The 19,753-nt window shown below is 34.9% G+C and overlaps 1 protein-coding gene across 3 annotated transcripts in view; it reads left to right on the forward strand.

Moving 5' to 3' along the window:
• Positions 1 to 213: 213 nt before the first annotated feature.
• Positions 214 to 19,753, forward strand: part of LOC140148958 (prestin-like) — a 37,268-nt gene continuing 17,728 nt past the window's right edge. Inside the window, exons 1-7 of one of the 3 annotated variants that reach the window (XM_072171070.1) lie at positions 214 to 394; positions 10,889 to 11,217; positions 12,464 to 12,574; positions 13,221 to 13,381; positions 15,795 to 15,959; positions 18,712 to 18,864; positions 19,437 to 19,519. In XM_072171070.1, coding sequence (XP_072027171.1) covers positions 10,905 to 11,217; positions 12,464 to 12,574; positions 13,221 to 13,381; positions 15,795 to 15,959; positions 18,712 to 18,864; positions 19,437 to 19,519 — 986 coding nt within the window. In that variant the 5' untranslated portion in view covers positions 214 to 394; positions 10,889 to 10,904. The other 2 variants (XM_072171069.1, XM_072171071.1) reach the window with 2 other exon arrangements.

The raw sequence follows: 19,753 nt of genomic DNA on the forward strand, positions 1-19,753 counted from the left end.
TGACTTTAAACTAAAGGATTAGGATAACCGATAAAGCTATATTCAACTGGATAGTATTTTTTAAACCAAAAAAGGTGCTGTTTTATTTTTGCGAAAAGACGTCATCAGAATGTCATCAATATTCATGATCTGCTCTACGTATGTAGTGTCAGGAAATTGGTAGTGGTATAGAAGTGTGTAAACAAAGTGCCACATGACCTTCTTACAGTTACACAGCAGAGCCGAGGTCCATCGACCGGCGTGATTGATTTACTTATTTTAATCTTGACTTCAATAAGAAATCTGTAGTTTTCGTGATGAGTAGCTCGTATCCATGAAGTCTCGATTTTTCCAGGTTTGGGGTTACTTATTTTCTGATTTTGGCAAGGAAAGCAGAGGAGCAGGACAGGGACAAGTGAGTCTTATAAACATAAAGTACTAAAAATTTCAGTAATGGGGTAAGCTTAAGGGGGTACTACACCCCTGTGGTAAATTTGTGACTATTTTTGCAGTTTTCACAAAAAATAATAACACACTGGTAACAAAAGTTACATATATTATAGGGGCAAGGAATCCAATACTACACTGAAATTTCAGTGACTCAAGACAAGCGGTTCTATAATCATTTTATGCATGTATGATAGGAAACGAGGTACACTCTAGCGGTACCTCTTTTCTTATCATAAATAACAAACCGCTGGTCATGGGTCACTGAAATTCCAGTGTAGTAATTGGATTCCTTGCCCCTATAATATACATAACTTTTGTTACCACTGTGTTATTAGTTTTTGAGAAAAATGCAAAAATAGACAAATTTATCGAGGGTGTAGTACCCCCTTAACGCTGCTGTGTACTCTAGCCATTGTTTCTTTTTATGATATGTTTGTACCTTGTTATGTTTTTTATAAATACAAGGAATGAAAATCCAGATTTGTAAACTCCAACTGCAATATTTTAAGGATTTTATTTTACTATTCCACTCGTGTTTGAAATTGAAAAGGAAAGAAAATCTTTGTTGTACCAGCAAGGTACACGCGCGCAACAACTCATCGCGTTGCGTATCGCGCAATTTGTTAACGCACAAATACGCAATGCTTATCTGCATGCGCGGCGCATTTTATGGAAACACCACGGAAGCACTGATTTCACAAAAACCTAGTGGTCAAATGGCTCCGTTTTAGCTGATAAAATGTGGGGTTTTTCAAGTTCTTTCCCCCGATTTAAATGTCAAGTTATGAATGGATTTCGCTCAAACTTCTCAAGGGGCTGTGGATTTACCCGATGTTCACGTAATATAAGTTACAAAACGAAAACTGTCGATTCTCCTGTGAGATTCGATGAAAGTGCAAAATGTGACCACTTTAAACTTCAACGGCCATTATTTCAATGTTCATTTTCTCGGTAAAATGACGATTTAGGTACACGATAACTCAATAAATACAGCATCTATAGGTAAGCAAATATGATCATCGTAAAAAGCATGATCGACTCAAGAAACGGCTTTCTCATTTGTTTATATTTTGGTCTATTTCCGATTTTGGGCATCATTTTGTGCAAATAGGCGTTTTTGAATTTTAAAAAGTTCATTTTGATGCCTTATATGGTCAATATCTCAAAAAATAAGGCCAATATCAAAAAAAAAAAAAAACTGTTTTTGGAATGGAGCCTCAAGATTGAGCTAAAAACAAAATAAAATATTTTGGAAAGAGTGTTTTTTTGTTATGATGTACCTAACAAATATTGCCAAAAACTCACTTTTTGTGATTTTCTTCAAAATTGTTGTTTTACCCCAATCTGTATATATTAAGATTTATTGATGTCTTGCCTTCATAAAAATGTATACTTTTATATGTTTTGCGCGAATTATTACAAAGTTATTGCACTTTTACTACATGCATGTCTGAGAGTACACAGCCACCTTAATCATTAAGTTAATGTTGTATGTGTGTTACTGCGTGTACATGTATGTCTGGTTCCATACAGCAATACGCAGTATTTGCTGTCTGGTAAGAAGGTACGAATAATTCCGCGTGAATTGAGACGTCGGAGCAGATCAAACACAGAGGACTAGCCTACATCATGCTACATCCCGTATCCTACTATGATAACTATCACTCAAACAAGCAACTCTCTTCACGAATTCACTCACCTTGCGATCCTACATCATGCATCATCAGTTGAAACAAACATCTAAAGTTTCCAAAAACAACTTTGTCATTCCACAAAACTACAAGTAACTTCATTAAAAAAAAATTGAAATCCTACTATTACCCGTTATTGAAAATTTTGTTCGATTTATGTGAACCAAAAGAACGCACAAGTCGAGTTCAGTTGACCAAAATGGTATCTCCTGCCTCCTGGTCACCTCAGATATGACATCAGTATCAAGCTGCTTATTAAATATTCATGAAACCGACCATGTGGTCACAATCGGTGGATCGGATTGGTTGAAATCAACGCCACGTTTTTTACCTTACAGGGGTCAGAGATATGCATATTCATGTATGAAAACAGCGATGCGGATTAGTTAACCACGTAAACTTGTATGGCTCAAAATTCGGACCGCTCGCCATTAAGTTTACTGCTTTCTGTGTTTTGAAATTTGTTGACGTTTTAATGATCCCCGATTTCCGGTCGATTATTTTAGCTGTGTCATGTCACGTGCATGACGCTAATGGGTACCAGCCAAACTTCAGAAAAAAAATCACGATCGCCGATAACGATGTGATATGGGACTTACATGTACATAGGATTACACAGAGATATTTCTTGCCCAAATTTGACCATTTCTAGGTAGCTTGGCCCTACTTTATCTGCGTTATATGAAAAAGGACAGTCTTAAGTAAGTAAATGTGCAACGCTTTTGATGTTTTGATGTTTTGGGAGACTGGGAGGGATCAGAACAAAAAAATGATGGAGCCTATTCTTGACTGTGTAATATTCCTTCACCACATTGCCGTACGGGGACAGTCTTATACGATGGACAGTGGACAGATAGTATCCTTTTGTGAATGAGGACATCGTATAAGTTCCTTGTACTAGATGCGGATATAGTATCATCACCGGGACTGAGAAATGCGACATTTTCGATGTTTGTACCGGGGAATTTCAGACACGGAGACTCCGCGGAGATTTCTACAAATTCGTCCAAAGGTAACCAAAGGGTTGGGGATCGCATTTTTAACTATCACTGAATGTTTCGGAATTGAGGTCGGCTAAAAAGTAGACCGTTTCGGGGACTGTAATTGGTGTAGATGTCACAATTTGAACAGTGAGCGATAAGTGACCAATTTGACGTTCAGCACAAGTGTTACTGTTTAGCCTTACTCAGGGTGGTGTACATGTATGTGTTGTTGTTATTTTTTGTACATGTAGTACGCTACGGGTCATGATCCGATGCTGGCTATATCGAGTGTATATGGAGCCGGTTATAAACCATTGTCCAGTTGTCAAAATTGTTATTTGCTAAATCTTTTCTTTCTTACATTTCCCTTTCTTTTTTATTTGCTGCTTTGCTTGTGATTTCTCGTTTATATGTATATATAGTATATCTGCCCCGCCATTACCAGATGAACCATGGGGAGAGCGGAGATTTGTTTTTGGTCCTGCGGGGAATTGAACCCGGGACCTCTCGCACCAAAGGCAAAGACCTTAACCAGTGTTTATATTATTTATTTACGGTAATTCTGTTCTCAGTTAGCCTGAAACATCATGGCCCTAGTTGTTCCTTACTCACCATAGGGCCATGTCATGAATGCGGTACCATATATGTTAAAAAGTCGGGCACCCTGAACTCACACTGACGGCATCTATTTGAAGAGCTTATTTCCAAACCGTGTTAAGTCCACAACCCCATGTGTCTCATTTACTTGTGAGATACAATCACCATTACTTTGACAAGTTTGACATTAGCAACAATGAGTTGTACCATCAACAAGCTATTATTTACCATGTAACAATGCTGCATAACAATATGCAGACTATTGTTCTCATTTGGGAAACAAAAGCCTCGCACAGTATTGTTACTCTGCGTCCATCCACTGTTTGCTTTGTATTAAATGGTGCATCCAACTGAAATTATAATATCTAGCATCACAACACATTGCAATATCACACAGGGAAATCAGAAACATGGGATAGTGGACTTAACACGGTTTGGAAATAAGCTCTTCATTTATAGGAAGAATTCAAAACACGGCGACGATAATGGTCACAAGTCTGGGCTTTTACATCCTCAAAATTATGTGCTCAAAATTTACAAACATGCACCAAATATGTTTTGTTTAAGTCTCATCTTCACGTGAGGAATAGTAGGAAGTGGTATTTGTGTGAAAAAGTAGTATTTTTTGTGTACCCTGGAAAGGTCCAAGGTAGACATCTCGGACCTCGAAGCGGAAAAGTCAGTGGAAATTGTAGTCACGGAGGTGTGAGTACCTCGGGCTAGTTCTCAGTTAGCTTTTTAAATTTATATTTCCTGATTAGTTACTTATTTTAGCTTCTTTTTTCTCTTACATTTCCTGATAAGTTACTTTCCTTCTTTAACCTATTTTATTCCTGTTTTCATTTTCTTTTTATAACCCACACACCCGTACCTTTTTTGTCGTCATTTCTTTTCTTTTTGATTTATAGTACCGCTAAGCAGCAGCGCTTCATGTTGTTCATAATTTTTAACAAACACACCTTTTTCCCGTATTTATTACATCTTCTCATAGCATGTCTACAGTCGTTCACCTGTAATATCATTACGTGGCTCTGCGTCTTTACCCGTGCAATGGCATAGTGCTGCGTTACCCGTGCGGTATTGCTGCGTTACACGAGCGTTACAGATACGCCCGTTTTGTAGTACGCGCATGGCTAGGTTAGCAACCTACCACTTTTCTCTGTTTACCTAATTAGCAACCAGCTTCATTTTCACTGATTTTGAGGCCAATTCTTGACAGTTACACTGATGGAGCCTTTCATGGGCACACATATTATACATAATCACACACATACAACATTTCGCTATTTATTAAAGATAACAATTCTGTCAGAGACCTAGCACTGAAGTAGAAGCCTATACACCAAACACAGGTCAAAGGTCAAAATAAAAAGGACAGACAAAAAAAGGAGAAACAAGTGGTCTGGATGAGAAAAATTAAAAAAGATAAAACAACAGGTCAACTTTTGATAGATCGTCACTCATCGTAACGGGTTTCCTAATTTCAAAGGCAGGCCGTCCACTCGGATCGGGGATATTCCATTGAGTCAGAGGGGAAGTGTACTACATGTATATTGGTTTTAATATTATTTTTAAACAATAATAATGTACATTTTGAAATGTGAATAAAATATGAAACTGTTTGTAGTCCATTCTTCATATTGTCCAAACACACCCCTATCGGAAGCTTAAAGCGCCTGCACATGGCAGCGTGCGCTATCAATGTTTGATGTAAGTGAACACGATTTTGAAGGAAATAACACTACTCCCGACTATATCTCCACATGTTAGAGATAGTGCTATACAAGAAGAGCAATACACGGAGGGAGGGGAATGTCAATAACAATGACGTGCTTAAACAGTGGGTTTTTTTGAAGCCAATAAAAATGCACCGCGGTTTATCACTTGTACAAAGTATATGTAAGTACAGAAAACTAATAAATATCAACAAATTCTATGATAGTTAGATGATTCTGAGCATTTTTCTTTTTTGTTTTTGAAGGCAGTGGAGATTTTTTACAGCATAAAAATAAGCATTTTATAAGCTGGTAAAAAGTCAACTTTGACAATAGAAGAAGTTGAGTTGCCGACTGTTCTTAACAGTCGCGACTCCGACTGAAGTCGACTTCTTCGCCCAACACTAGTCGTGCGACTGTATTTTGGTGAGTCTGGGACCCCACAATGCAGCCTGGCACTTGGTCTGGTTTAAAGGGTGGTATGCCATTGAGACATATTCAAGTGTTGGACCAACAAGAGCCAGATAGAGAACGGCGGATATGAAGAGGAGCATTGTGAAAAGATCTTTGAAGGAAACAAGCTATTTTCTTTGAAAGTGCTATTTTCTTAAAAGTTGCCGAAATGGGCAAACATTAAGAATTCGGATCAAGACTACATTTACTCCAGTCAAATTAAGGGACATCCTTCTATAGTAGAATAACAAAATAAGCTGCAGTGGGATAAAGACTTGATATTGAATAAAGCTATTGATAAAGTAGCCTAGGTACTTTGTCCTTCAATAGAATGAAATCCCAAAATAGCAAAATGACAGGACTGGAAAAGTCCATGCAGTGCAGGGCCGTTGGAAAATGTGGGGCGGTCATCATAATGTGGGGCGGCCAAAATACAAATATATGCCCAAATTGAAATAAAGAAAAACATAACAAATTTCTCAAAAAGTGGGGCGGCCATGGCATCCCCAGCTGCCCTGCTTACTACGGCCCTGATGCAGTGCATGACATGCACTGGTACTGTAGAACAGTCTAAAATTTTGTTAAAGTGCAATTTTAGCAACATCTTTGATGCGATCACCCGTCGTGATCGGCTGTGTTTACTTCTGAACTTCCATTGCTTTACACGGTGTCATGCTTCAGCGAATCCATCTAGATTTTGAATGCAAAGGTGATTGGTTAGTATTGTGTCCAAGGTTGTGCATTCGTGTTGTAGTTTGAAATAAGTAAAATATGATCGCTGTTGGATCATGGACAGCTGTTGATTGAAATTTCTAGTATAATGTGAAACAAAAGGCAAACCTGTAAAACATAACTTGCTAGTCAGCCAAATTGGCTCAAACACATATGTGACACGGGCCAAATGAGTCGGATGTCGCTGGTATTGATTTTGAGATATTGGCAAAGAAAGTGTTAAAATTCTTTTGTTTTATATTGTTTTCAGCGATTGATAAATTCACATAACTTTGCAAAGAAAAGTCGTATCAACATGGGATTTTCTGTTTCTGAAAGCTCTAAATGTACTCTTTATTAACATATTTAAAACTCATTTTCGACTAGGGTCGACATGTGACTCATTCCCCTTGATCATGTCACATACATTATTTTATATAATGCAATATCAGATGATGATCGCCCGTAGCATACGGACGTGAAACCCAGGGTACCAACCCATATCATGGACTAAATGTGTTGAAATTTATGTATTTATATACATTATTTTACATAGAAAATTAAATGTAAAAGATAGTCAAGAGAAACCTACATAAATATGTTGTCTGTACTTCACTTGACCCAGATATATGATTTTTGTGATGTGAGAATGGGATTTGAGAGGGATTTTAATAGCAGTTCCTTGTAGATTGAAAAGCTGCTATATCTTGAGACCATGCTGTTTTGTTTGCAAGTGATGCATCAAATGTTGGATGAACGTTTTTGATGAAAGTCAATCTTGGTTATAAATGGAAAATGCTATGACAAAAATGTTTTCAGCTTGGCTTTCTTTACTCAAGGGCTTAAATTTGATATAAAACAATGTGGTTTGATGAAAAATTTGAATTCACCTTTTATACATATACTAGTAATACATGTATTACTAAATCATGACTATCGATATTGTGATATATCCACAATGACACTCCAGGCCACTGATAACCGATGATGGGGATCATCACACTTGAGCATGTATTTGATCTTCTAGTTAGTAAAAATTAGGATGATCTATGCTCGTTTTGAGATGAAATCACCAGTAATATAGATGATAAAGAGTTTATTTGCATAGAAATATAGCATATTTATCAATGCAATTATCAAAACTGTTAGAATTGTCATAAATGAAGGTAAATTATATTTATACAAATTCGGGAGGCCAACAAATTAGGAAAAATGCAAAATTTACCCCCAAAAATAAATAATTAAGAAGGAATATTTCATGAGATATCAGTATCTTATGGGCATAGACTTAATAGAGAGTTGGAGACATTTGTAATTTTTTTCTTCAGGTTGCCATGGCATCCAATAAATGAAAACAATGAAATTTTGTCTCTGGATTTGAATTTAACAGCTCATACCTCAAAAATAAAATCAATTATCCAAAAAATGTCCCATTATGTTGTAGACCATATAACCAGGCCTGTATGCAGGGGTGGTGCAGGGTGCGATGCACCCCCCCCCCCATTTGGAAAAGTATACAAAAAGTCCCAAAATTTCAGAATTTGCGAGCTTTTTTATATATCTAAAATGGGCAAAGTTATAATTTATGTTCAGTTCGATATCTATTAAAAATAAGAAATGCTTACAAAAACCAATGTATTCTAAATTGTTAATAGATAATTATATGTTTATTCCAAATCTTTTTCCAATTTTTTTAAACCAACCACAAATTATGATCCTAGGAAGTGACAAATTTTTTTGTAAGTTTTTACCTGGTTTTGCAACAATTTCCGTCCAACTCGGGCTGTAAAAAAGGCAGATTTTATATACATACAGCAAATTAAAAAAAGGTTTTTTTCTTTCTGTCGCCTTATCATTATTCTTTTTTAACAAAATGTAATGTAAGCCAATACAATATCAGATTGTATATCAGCCGATATTATAAAATCAGTATCAGATTGGTGGGCAAAGGTAATTTTTGTTTAGCCCTATGAATACTTTCCCCACGAGAAGATTGAGATTTTGCCCGATAGTTAGTGAAAAGTATGTTTAGATTCAGTTGATTTCAATTCCAATTTCTATCATATTAAATTGCTTTCATGACAGGTGGATCACTCCTGAGATGCGCAATGGGAGGGATTGAACTGAGATATTACGAGCGTGAGATCTTGTTTTATACAATATCTGTCAATACAAAAAATGCCTGCTTGTAACCTTCAATCCAATTACTAATAAAGAATAGGGTTTTATCAAAGTTCTGGAATAATTTTATTGGAAAATTGATCCCCAGTGATAGCCCCAGCAAATCCAGGAATGGGCAAACTTTCATGGGTCACACATAGCTTGCAGTCCGGATGTTTCAAAACTTTATCCTTTTGAATTGATCTTCTAGAACATTCATTTTGAGCTGTTATACAACATAATCATGCTGTTTCTGTGTTTCAAATCTTAAATCAAATTATGACTACAGGAATGATGTTTCATTATATTGATTTTCTCCCTAGGTTATGATTGAGCGGTAACTTAAAATAATTAGCCATAACAAGGGAGATTTATTAGATTATAGGTCATGTTCACATTCCATTGTTATGTGTCCTTAAATGTGAACTTTTTCAATTTTACATAACCATTGACCAGATTAAAAAAATACAGCATACAAATCATTTCAAAACAATCTGACAGAAGATAACAAATCAAATGGAATCATATAAAAACAGTACAAAATTACAGAAGAAACATGTTCATGGAAGGTGTTTCCAATTCTTGAGAAACGTCAGTTATTCCAGGAAGTGTTTCCTGTCAAAGAAAGGTATTTAACTGGAAAGCATTTCCAAATCATGTTATTAATTATGTCCAGAGGCATTAATTACCCTTTTCACTTGACCTTACTGTAGGACATCATTGTTTACATTGTAGGTGTTTGCCCATTTTATAGCAGTATCAGTTAGCTTTACAAGATGATTGGTGAAAAGTACTTTCCAAGAGATTCAATTAATAATCTTCATGTTTTGAAGGTTTTTACTTCAATTGGGGCAGTTTAAAACCTGTACAGCCTTGGTTGGCATACTCATCATTGTCATCCTGGTGGAGCAGCTAGACGACCGCCGGATTTCTCAACGATCTTTGGCAAATGTGGCTATATCTGTTCTGTTTGAATCATGCCTTCATTATAGCAACAGTACATGGCCTTCTATGTTATTGGAAACACTGATGCAGAAGTTACAAGCACTAGTGTCAGAGAGCGGAGAATCTGAACTAATTATCAAAATTCTGATTTTTGCATTGTTTTACTTAGATGTGCTGACATTAGGCAAGTGATGAAAATGATAGTGTAATAATTAGGATAAACTTTGATATTTCAATTCAATCTTGGCAGTTTCTGATCATATCATATGGACACAGTATAGCAATTCACAATGGCCAATTATTGTAAATTGTTATTGAATTCTCCTTCGCTATATTCCTACACATTTTGAACATGTTTTATGCTTTACTAGTGACAGTGTCTTGCCTTTTACAGTTTTGATATCTTACAGTAGTTCCTTGAACTTTTCCTGAACAATTCTTGTTCAAGGTTGAGGTACACAAATCACAATGGGAATAGAAAGGGAATGTTAGCCCTTTGACTTGTTATGTTCATGTATAACTGCACAGAGAGTGCTCCTAATGCTTCAGATGTGTCTCATAGTTAGATAGCAGGTACATGCTGTGTTTAAGTTACATGGATACAAAATGTTCCTTTGGTTCACATCATGTAGAAAGATACCAAAGAGATTGCAAACAGCAGGAGCCTAGGTAGTTAGGTTGAGTTGATTATATGTTTATTAGCTTATGTTTATAGGACTACTATGAGCATGCGGATAAAACGTGGATGCCAGGAAATTTAAAGCATTTTATCGACAGTGTCATCATTAAATATCAAACTGAGTGAAAGTCAGCATATGTGTTATAGCTGTCTCTGTGACAAGTTCTTTGTGGAACATCTTTGATCTCATAACAGGTTTCTGAGGTTCAAGATTGTTTATGCAACACTTTTACTGATGAGGAGGTGGTTTGCTGTTGACAAAGTGAACACTGTTAACTGATCGTTGTCAGCAGCTGGATTTGACCCATTTTGTGGCATACTCACTGGCAGACTTGTTCTGGTTCAACGGTGAAATTTGCTCCAAATTTTACTATTCGGTTTAGTAAGTGTAATAAATGTATGCAATTCACTCCTAACAAAGCAAAACATACATGGTATGTAGATATATATAGAATTGTATTGTGATGAATCTCAAACTTGCATACATAAACAGAACAATGACAATATTTTTGTTTGTTCTTCCAGATGCTCACATAATCCTATGAATACCATGGAAATAGGTGAGAACGATGGACAGCCTCCACAGCTCCGTCAACGAATTACTATCAACAGACCTGCCTATAGTGAGGAACACTTCCAAAGAGTCTACCAAGAATCTGCCAAAGAAGATGACTCCATCCCACAGTTGGTGAAGAAGAAGATAACAAGATGGTCCTGTACAACTGGTGATGCTAAGAAGATGATACAGGGTTTCTTCCCTATCCTGAAATGGCTACCAGAGTACAATGTAAGGGGTGCTTTGTTGGGAGATGTGATGTCAGGTTTTACCGTTGGGATACTCAGACTTCCGCAAGGTAGGTGTTAAGAGGTTAATGACTGTGCAACAGTTGTTTTAATATTATAGTGAAAAATTAAAAGATTTTGTTTGTTGAACCAAGGAATATCCCGAGGGGCGCAGCTCTAAACAATATACATGTACCAAGGTCCAAGCCAACTAAAGAGTTTTCACAATACGTAAAGAATCACTGATCAATTTAAAGTCATTTCCCTCTTTCATAACCATCACTTTTCAATTTGTTTGATTCCATTTGTATAATATTATAATATTCAATTATAATTCAAATATACAATTATATTATTCAAATATACAATTATAACTCTATCTTTCATTTTCTCTTTGAAAAATTAAATAGTTGACCCACTAGTGACTAATTGCAAAGCGATTAATCATGTGATTTACAAATATGGTAGTTTCGTAATACGTAAATTGTTCATTTGCGTAGGATATACGTATACACGGATGTCATTATTGTGCGTAGTTCAATACCACATCACACACAGATGTCCATTGTTAAATATCAGTAAACCTGTGCATCATGTTCTTTTTTCAACAAATAACAAAGTGTGATTGAGTCTCATGCATCACATATGTTTCATGAAGTTATGAATTATATATATTTCTTTATGTCAATAATTGATAACCATAACAAACTACCGTATTTCGTCAAATAGTCGCCCCCCCTCAAATAAATGCCCCCCACCACTTTTTTCAACCAAGATGTTTAAAAAATTCTGATATTTCCATGCTATCTTGTGTAAAGCTTACCAAGTTGCGCTTTGATAATAGCAGCAATAAATGGCGAAAATCTGCATCGGCAACCCGGAAGTGAACCAAAAGTCAGTGTCAAAAGTTCATAGTTCGTCATTTTAGCGTGACTTTTAAGCTTACCTAATGATTTTAATGGGAATTGTCGTGCTAAAAATGACCTCTAATAAACACCCCCCTTGGGAAAATGTAATGCCCCCGGGGGCGTTTATTTGACGAAAAGTCACAATGACATGTTTTTAACATAGAAGTGCACAAAATGCTGGTGTCAATTGTAATTGATCTAAAATACCATTACTAGATTATGTTGTCATCTCGTTGTGTGTAAAGCATTCGGGCCGCCGCCAGAGGGGGTATGAAGGTGAGGCACCCTCCAATTCTTAATATTGTCGAGTGCAATGCAATTATACAATATTTATGCACTCTTACAGCTTTTCTGACTGTCTATGTGGTTTCAAGAGTGTATGAGTATATTTCATTCATCTCCCTTACAGGTATGGCTTATGGGATTTTGGCTACATTGGCTCCTGTATATGGTCTTTATACAGTGTTCTTCCCGGCACTAATATACAGTCTAATGGGAACCTGTATGCATTTGTCTATAGGTAAGAGTAAACTTAAAATCAGCGATGAATAAACTCACCCTGAAGTAGAGGTGTAGTGGGAGTCATATGATTGGGTGGGAAGACTGGGCTTGATTGAGGAGGCAACAAAACTGATTGGGGGCCACAAGCCATTTTTTGCCCATTGATCAATGTAAATTTCATATTTTCACTTTGATTGGGAGGAGGGGGCATGTGTGACATTAGGTCTTTACATTCATTTTGTGTCTGTATTATGATGAGGCTTGATGAGGGTTTGGTGTTGCACTCTAAATCACCTAGTGATTTTTTTTCTATACTAATTGAATAAGCTTGAGCAATTCCACAATATTGTGTTCATCGCATTCGCCAACAACAGAAAATTTAGTTTTATCTTTGCAAATATTATATTTTAATACAACTATAACAAATTCAGTATCAAAATTAAAAGGGCAAATTATTTGGGTAAAAATACCTTTCATTTGAATAGTCTTTCAGTAACATTGAATTAGATTTTCTATTTTCTGATTTTGGACAGGAGTGCTCATAGCTCCTAGGGTTAGTGTTTTCTCGGATTTTGTTTTCCTACTGAATTTTACTCTCAGGAACCAGTATAGGAGGTCTCCGTCAGAAGTGGTTGCATAATAACAATATGTTTTCTTTTTTACAGGTTCCTTTGCAGTGGTAAGCATCATGACAGGGACAGCTGTAGAAAAAGGTATCAAATTTGCTCAAGAGGAATCCACAGCCAACAACGAAACAGATTTCAATGAAGAGTATGAGAGGGCTAGAATAGCCACCACTGTTGCCTTCTTAACTGGATTTATACAGGTGGGTCAAGCTAAATTATTTTCAACAAATATTTTTGCCAATGAATACATGGTCATTGCAGTATGCCTTAATTAGTTTGATTGTATCAATCTGAAAATCTGGTGATAAACTTGTGATAAATTAATCCTACAAGTCGGGACAAATTAGAATGGCAACATTATTTTTTGGGTTTGTGTGTCCATGAAAACATACATGTAAGACTTGTGGTTAAAATTTGGTTTCATGAACAGTTCATCAAATGCAATTGCAATCATTATGTTTTGAGAATCTTTCTTCCTAATTTTCTACACATTTTATAAGACCAATAAAACAATATATTATGCGTGCCGGGAAATCTAAATTTGAAATTGGGTGCTTTACACCTCTACTTAATATCACTTTTGGGACTAATTAAAGACTACTAGAAGATTTGGCAGGATATGATGTTAAGGGATCTAAAATGAGCGTCTATTGCATTTCGACAGTATTTTTTGTGGGACATGAGAGCACCTCAGACCTATCAAATTGCATTCTGAATACGAAGCATGTCTTTCTGAGATCAAATAATTTTCATTTTTTGAAAATCACAATAATAATACAAATTTTATGACAAATTGTAAAAATTTGATATTTTTCAAATTTTGATATATAACAGTCCTCGAAGTAAATTATATAAATCTAATGACATATTCTTAAAGTGTATGTAGCAGGGAGGAAAAGCCGACGGTCAATTGAAAATTTTGACCTTTCATATTGAAGATATGGATTTTTTTCCCAAAAAGACCTAATTTTTTTGGGTGTTTTGGGGAAAAAAATCCATATCTTCAATACGAAAGGTCAAAATTTTCAATTGATCGTCGGCTTTTCATCCCACCTACATACACTTTAAGTATAAATCATCATATTTATAAAGTTTACTTCAAGTACTGTTAAATATCAAAAATATCAATTTTTAAATTGCGAATTTCAAAAAATCAAAATTATTTGATATCAGAATGACATTCTTCATATTCAGAATGCAATTCGATAGGTCTGAGGTGCTCTCATGTCCCACAAAAAATACTGTCCAAACGTTCATACCCCAGCCCTTAACACAGACACACTAGGTTTTTTTTAAATACAAAATTAGATATGAATCAGATATGGTTGGTCCAAAGTCTGGACCCTTAGTGCCTTATACTGTGTGTTTTGTATACTTTACTTTATTGCCATTTCATTATAAACACTTATAATTATTACCCCATAGTTTCCATCAATAGTTATTAAAGCATTGGCACCTTTTTTAACCTTGACTCCAATGTTTTTAATGATGACAAAAAGTAAACCTTAAATCAAGTAGATACAGAAAATCAGAAAAATAATCGGGGAAATAAATTTAAAGGAAACAAATCCTTTTTTTTTTTTTTTTTCATTTACATTGTAAGATTCAAAAAATATAATTATGAAAAAATTTGATGTTTTTTTTGCACTTTATACTCAATCCATCCAAACTTGACACTTGGCACTATGACAACTTGAATAGTAACTTCAATCATGCGCATGTACTTTTGTAGTTGATACACAGCATTTAATTTGCAGTGATGATTACGCTACCATCTTGCTTTACATCTGCTTTTCTACTTGATATTATCTACTTAATTTCATATGACAGTATAACATTTCATGATATCAATTAGTGTATAACATTCATGAAATCAGACTTGTAGATGAATTAATATGAGTCAGTCATGGGAGGCTGCAACTAGCAGTTAGTACAGGGATTGTCTTTTCGAATATGGGAGAGCTGTGAATGTAAGAAGAGAATGGTCAACTATGGAGAGCTAAAAATCACTCTCCTATATCAGATTTAAGGAGAGCAGTAGAGAGTGATTGCTCTCGCTCTCCTCAAAAGGCAGTCCCTGGTTAGTAACTCCCATAAAAAATGTAATAACAATATACATCTCCCCCAGACTAATTGTACATTCATGAATTTGCAGAAGTTTTATGTGGGTATTGTTCCCAAAGCCTCGTTGATAGTTCAGCTACATGTTGTGGCTGTTATCAAGTTGTGCCACAAGTCATGTTTAGATCCAGGGGTTTAGATCATACGTTTACATCATTGATCTTGGCCAATCTGTAATAACACAAACTGATATCTGTTAGAAAAAATTCAAAATAACCGTGGAGCATTTGCAGAATGCTATTTCGCCAAGCAAAAAGGAAAAGAAAAGAAAAGAAAGGTCAAATTGAGGTGAATCTTCATTTGTGTTTTAAAGCATTTAGCAGGTTACATTACTCTGTGTCATCTGCCATAAAACTACTTGACGAAACTTGTTTGTGGCATTTCTATTTTGTGAATTAAATATCTGCCAAAATTATTCACATGATATAATGCTTGAAAAGTTTTACAGAATTTGATTTTGTTTGTATGTGGTTGCTTTGCTATTTTCTATAGATTGGATTAGCTGTATTACGTCTTGGTTTCATCAGTACATATTTGGCTCTACCTCTTGTCCGTGGATTTACCACCGGTGCTGCCTGCTATGTATTCAATAGTCAATTCAAGAGTTTATTTGGTATTCAGATCAGCAGGTATGATGGACCATTTGCCATTATCAAGGTGAGCTGGTGCAACAAGCTGTCATTATCATGTTATATTAATTATATGTATTTTTAGCCAGAGATAGTATTTTAAGGGGATTGGGCATTTTCAGAAATTCATTATTTAAAAGTGCTGTAACTTCTTAATTATTTATGAAATATTATGTAAAGTTTGCCATTTTGGAAATAAAATTAGTCAAGGAATCGTAATATAAACACAGATTTGTTGCAAAAACAACAATTTTGGACAAAAAACCCCACTCCAAAAAACACAATATTGCCTCAAATGTTTGCACTCACACACCTCATGTTAAGTAATTTTTTGTTGTCTTAAATTCCCACATTTTAAATGTTCAATGCAGAATTTCACATAATTCACTTATTCAGATTTTTCACTTATCCAGATGCTCTGTGCTATCATGGTCAGACACAAAAGTGGGACTGTACTTAAATTTGCCAGGCGAATATGAGATCTTTGTAATTTGAACATTAGAACAGCATAATTATAAATTAAAAAATTACTGTGTTGTTGTGCTGATGATATTTGGAAAGTGTGTGGAAATAAATAGTAATTAAACCATATATTATAAATCAATAAGCCTTGCATAGACAGATTGATTAACTGACAGAAAACAGCTGTGTACAAATGTCATTTAAAAATTCAAAACCAGATACAGAATACAATTTGACTGTATGCTGAGCTTGTGAAATGGACATTTTTTGGAGCACACTTCAGTGTACCAGTAATTCAGTTTTATTACTTTTACAACCCTTATTGCAAGCATATGTACAGATAATAAAAGTGCAATAAATTTAAAAGCAGAGAATAATGACATGTGTTGCAGGATATCTATTTGAATATAGACATCTGTAGTTGCCCATATTGCAATCTGTGCATACTGATTTATTGAGTCTGGGTATTTTTTTCAACTTCAAACTTTAGTACAGTATAAAATATGTTATGATTTTGTTTAAGAATTAAATACCACAAGTTGTTGATGTTTTCACAAAATCTTTCAGATGTTTTAAGATCAATGAGTTGCAAGTTATGTCCTATTACTTGACTCAGTCAAAAAGTCCTACAGAGCTGTCAAGCATAAAGGTTTTTAAACAATTTAAAAATTGTGTGTATAATAAAAGCTAGGGTTAAAGAAACTAGTTCATGTCTGACATTATCGGTCAATGAAACTAATCAACAAATCAAAGTAATTGTTTGTTGCATGGTAAATCTGGATGACTAATTGGGGATGGCACTTCAAATTGGGTTCCCGGACCCGCATTCTCATTGAACAATTTTCTTGTGGGGTAGCCTGAGATTTAATTTTATTGGTATTTTCATAAAAAGAACAAGAAATTAAAGAAGGCACAATGAAAAATTGAAGAAACAAAATGTATTAAACATGAGTACAACCCGAGTACCACACACAGTATTATGGATTTCCTCCTATGTTGTTGGTTTCCAAATTCCTTGTCATCAATTGAGCTCATTCTACTCTCACTTCCTTGGTATAGTAATGTGTTCAAACATTGGGAAGCATCATAGTTTGTTTGTTTGTTACTGTCAGACTTGTTTATGCCAGTGATTTTTTAAGATGTAAATTGGTCCGTAGCTTGTTTCTAGCTTAAGCACAAATATTTTTTTAAAGCAACACAAAAAAAAACTGGTGCCAGAAAGCAATGTGCACAAGCTACTTGAAATAAACTTGCTTCTTTTTTGGGAGCCTTATTATTCCTCATGGATTCTTTCTACAAGAGGGAATGAGCAAACCTTGGGAGTGTGAACTGTCAACATGTCACCATTTGCCTTGTCAATGTCTATTTTATGCAGATTTGATGACAAGTAATTTTCATTTTACACTTTCTCACCTGCATTGTATAATTATATACAATTAAATTTGTAAATTTGTATGTGCTGTAATCTATTTGGAATAGGCAGGTGCAGATCCAGAGGAGGATTTAATAGCTTCCATAATGTGCACACAAATTTGCAACATTTTGAAAAGAGGGAGGAAACTTTTTATTTTGCATGTAAAACAATCAGGCCCTGTATTTTGAAGATTAAAGGTGTGCTATAAATCACACACTGCAAAATGTTTAGGTGAGATGTAGGTGTGCTACAAATCGCACACCTGTAGAATATGCCAAGTGCTGTAATCATTCATCGCACACCTGAAATGCTCACGAGATGTGAAAAATAAATTTATTGCAGGCCTAAAAATCTATAAAGGAAAAAACTTTTGCAATTGTTAATTAATTTTTTGTGGATTTGGAGAATCCCTTGACCTAGAACCAAGTGATGTGATCATTTGTGGTTGTTATTTTTTTAAATGGAAAAAATTATGTTTGCATAGTGCACAATACTAACAGTTGGAAATTCACACATCATAATCATAGTAGGAACAGTATATATGATCCTGTGATACAGATAATGTGTTTTCTTGCATTTCCTGCTAGTACCTAAATATACTTTATTTTTATAAATAATATATTGTAAGCCTAATATTTTTCATTTTAAGACAAGGAGAGTCTCTCATTCTCTCCCTCCTCCACCTGTCTATCTCTCTCACCAATCCACCAAGAAATTTCAGTGTATATTTTGGATGTAAAGCTTTCTTATGACATATATGTTTCCCTTTTTTATAAAATGACGTAAGGACAAGAATGATGTTATGTAACCCAATTTAGCCATATTTCATTGGCTTTAAAACAAAAATGTAGTTTGGATGTCAGCAATTAGCTATATAATTTGTTGTGTTTGTTTTCTGTTGCAGTCTATATTTGAAGTGCTTGTAAATTTACATAAAACCAATCCAGCAGAACTCTTGATATCTCTGTCATGTATTATTGTATTGGTCATGGTCAAAGAGATACAGGACAAATATCTCAAGAAAGTCAAATACCCTATTCCTATAGAACTCATTGTGGTAAGTTGATATTGTTGTGTTGCTTCTTTGTATTAACATTAATTCATTGTTGTTACAACAATAAGAGCCATTGGTAAATTGTACAAAATTTGATAATTTTTACCTCTTTTGATGAGACAAAAAAGCATTGTGTGACTGTTTCCTCAAAATATTTGATTTGTTTAATGATGGAAGCTCCCATGACCAAGCAACTAATGCACACGTTTGGTAAACGTTTGTTTCTGGATGTGATTTTGTGCTTCTTGATCATTTAAAAAATATCAGTTTGCATTTGATACACTTGATTCTGCTAGAATTGAAATCTAATGCTATGATAATTTACTGTTTGAACTTCACTACATAGGTTTTTATTGTGGATAACCAATTTTCAACAACTTTTTTGACTTCATTTTCTTTCTGTGTAAAAAGAATAACACAGAGACAATTTTTCAGCTTTATGTATACACAAGACTTTTTTGGTTATTGTGTAATCTCATGAGTTCCTGAATCAGACAAAGTCAGTAATTGTTATCACAGTTCAAATGTTTCTCCAATATGAGTTCATAATATTCGCTCCTCATTGAATTCCACAGATAATCATTGGAACTGCCGTCTCATATGGTGGCAAGTTTGAAGAAAGATTTGGTGTCAATACTGTAGGTGATATACCAACAGGGTAAGTCTTTTTTAACTATCTGTGTTCACTTTGTGAATGGCAAATGAATTTCATTCACTTACTGCCATTTGTGTTATTTGTTAACTTGTGTTACATGTTTTTAAATCACAAAAGTGATTTTATTTTCCCCATGACATATTAAAAAAAATATGCTATGAGGCAATCTTGTTGATATAATTTAACAAAGTTAAATTCTTCATAGCATAGTTGAAAAGGCTGAGCTTTACACCATAG

The sequence above is a fragment of the Amphiura filiformis genome, chromosome 3 (assembly GCF_039555335.1).
Source record: "Amphiura filiformis chromosome 3, Afil_fr2py, whole genome shotgun sequence".
NCBI classification, from domain to species: Eukaryota; Metazoa; Echinodermata; class Ophiuroidea; order Amphilepidida; family Amphiuridae; genus Amphiura; species Amphiura filiformis.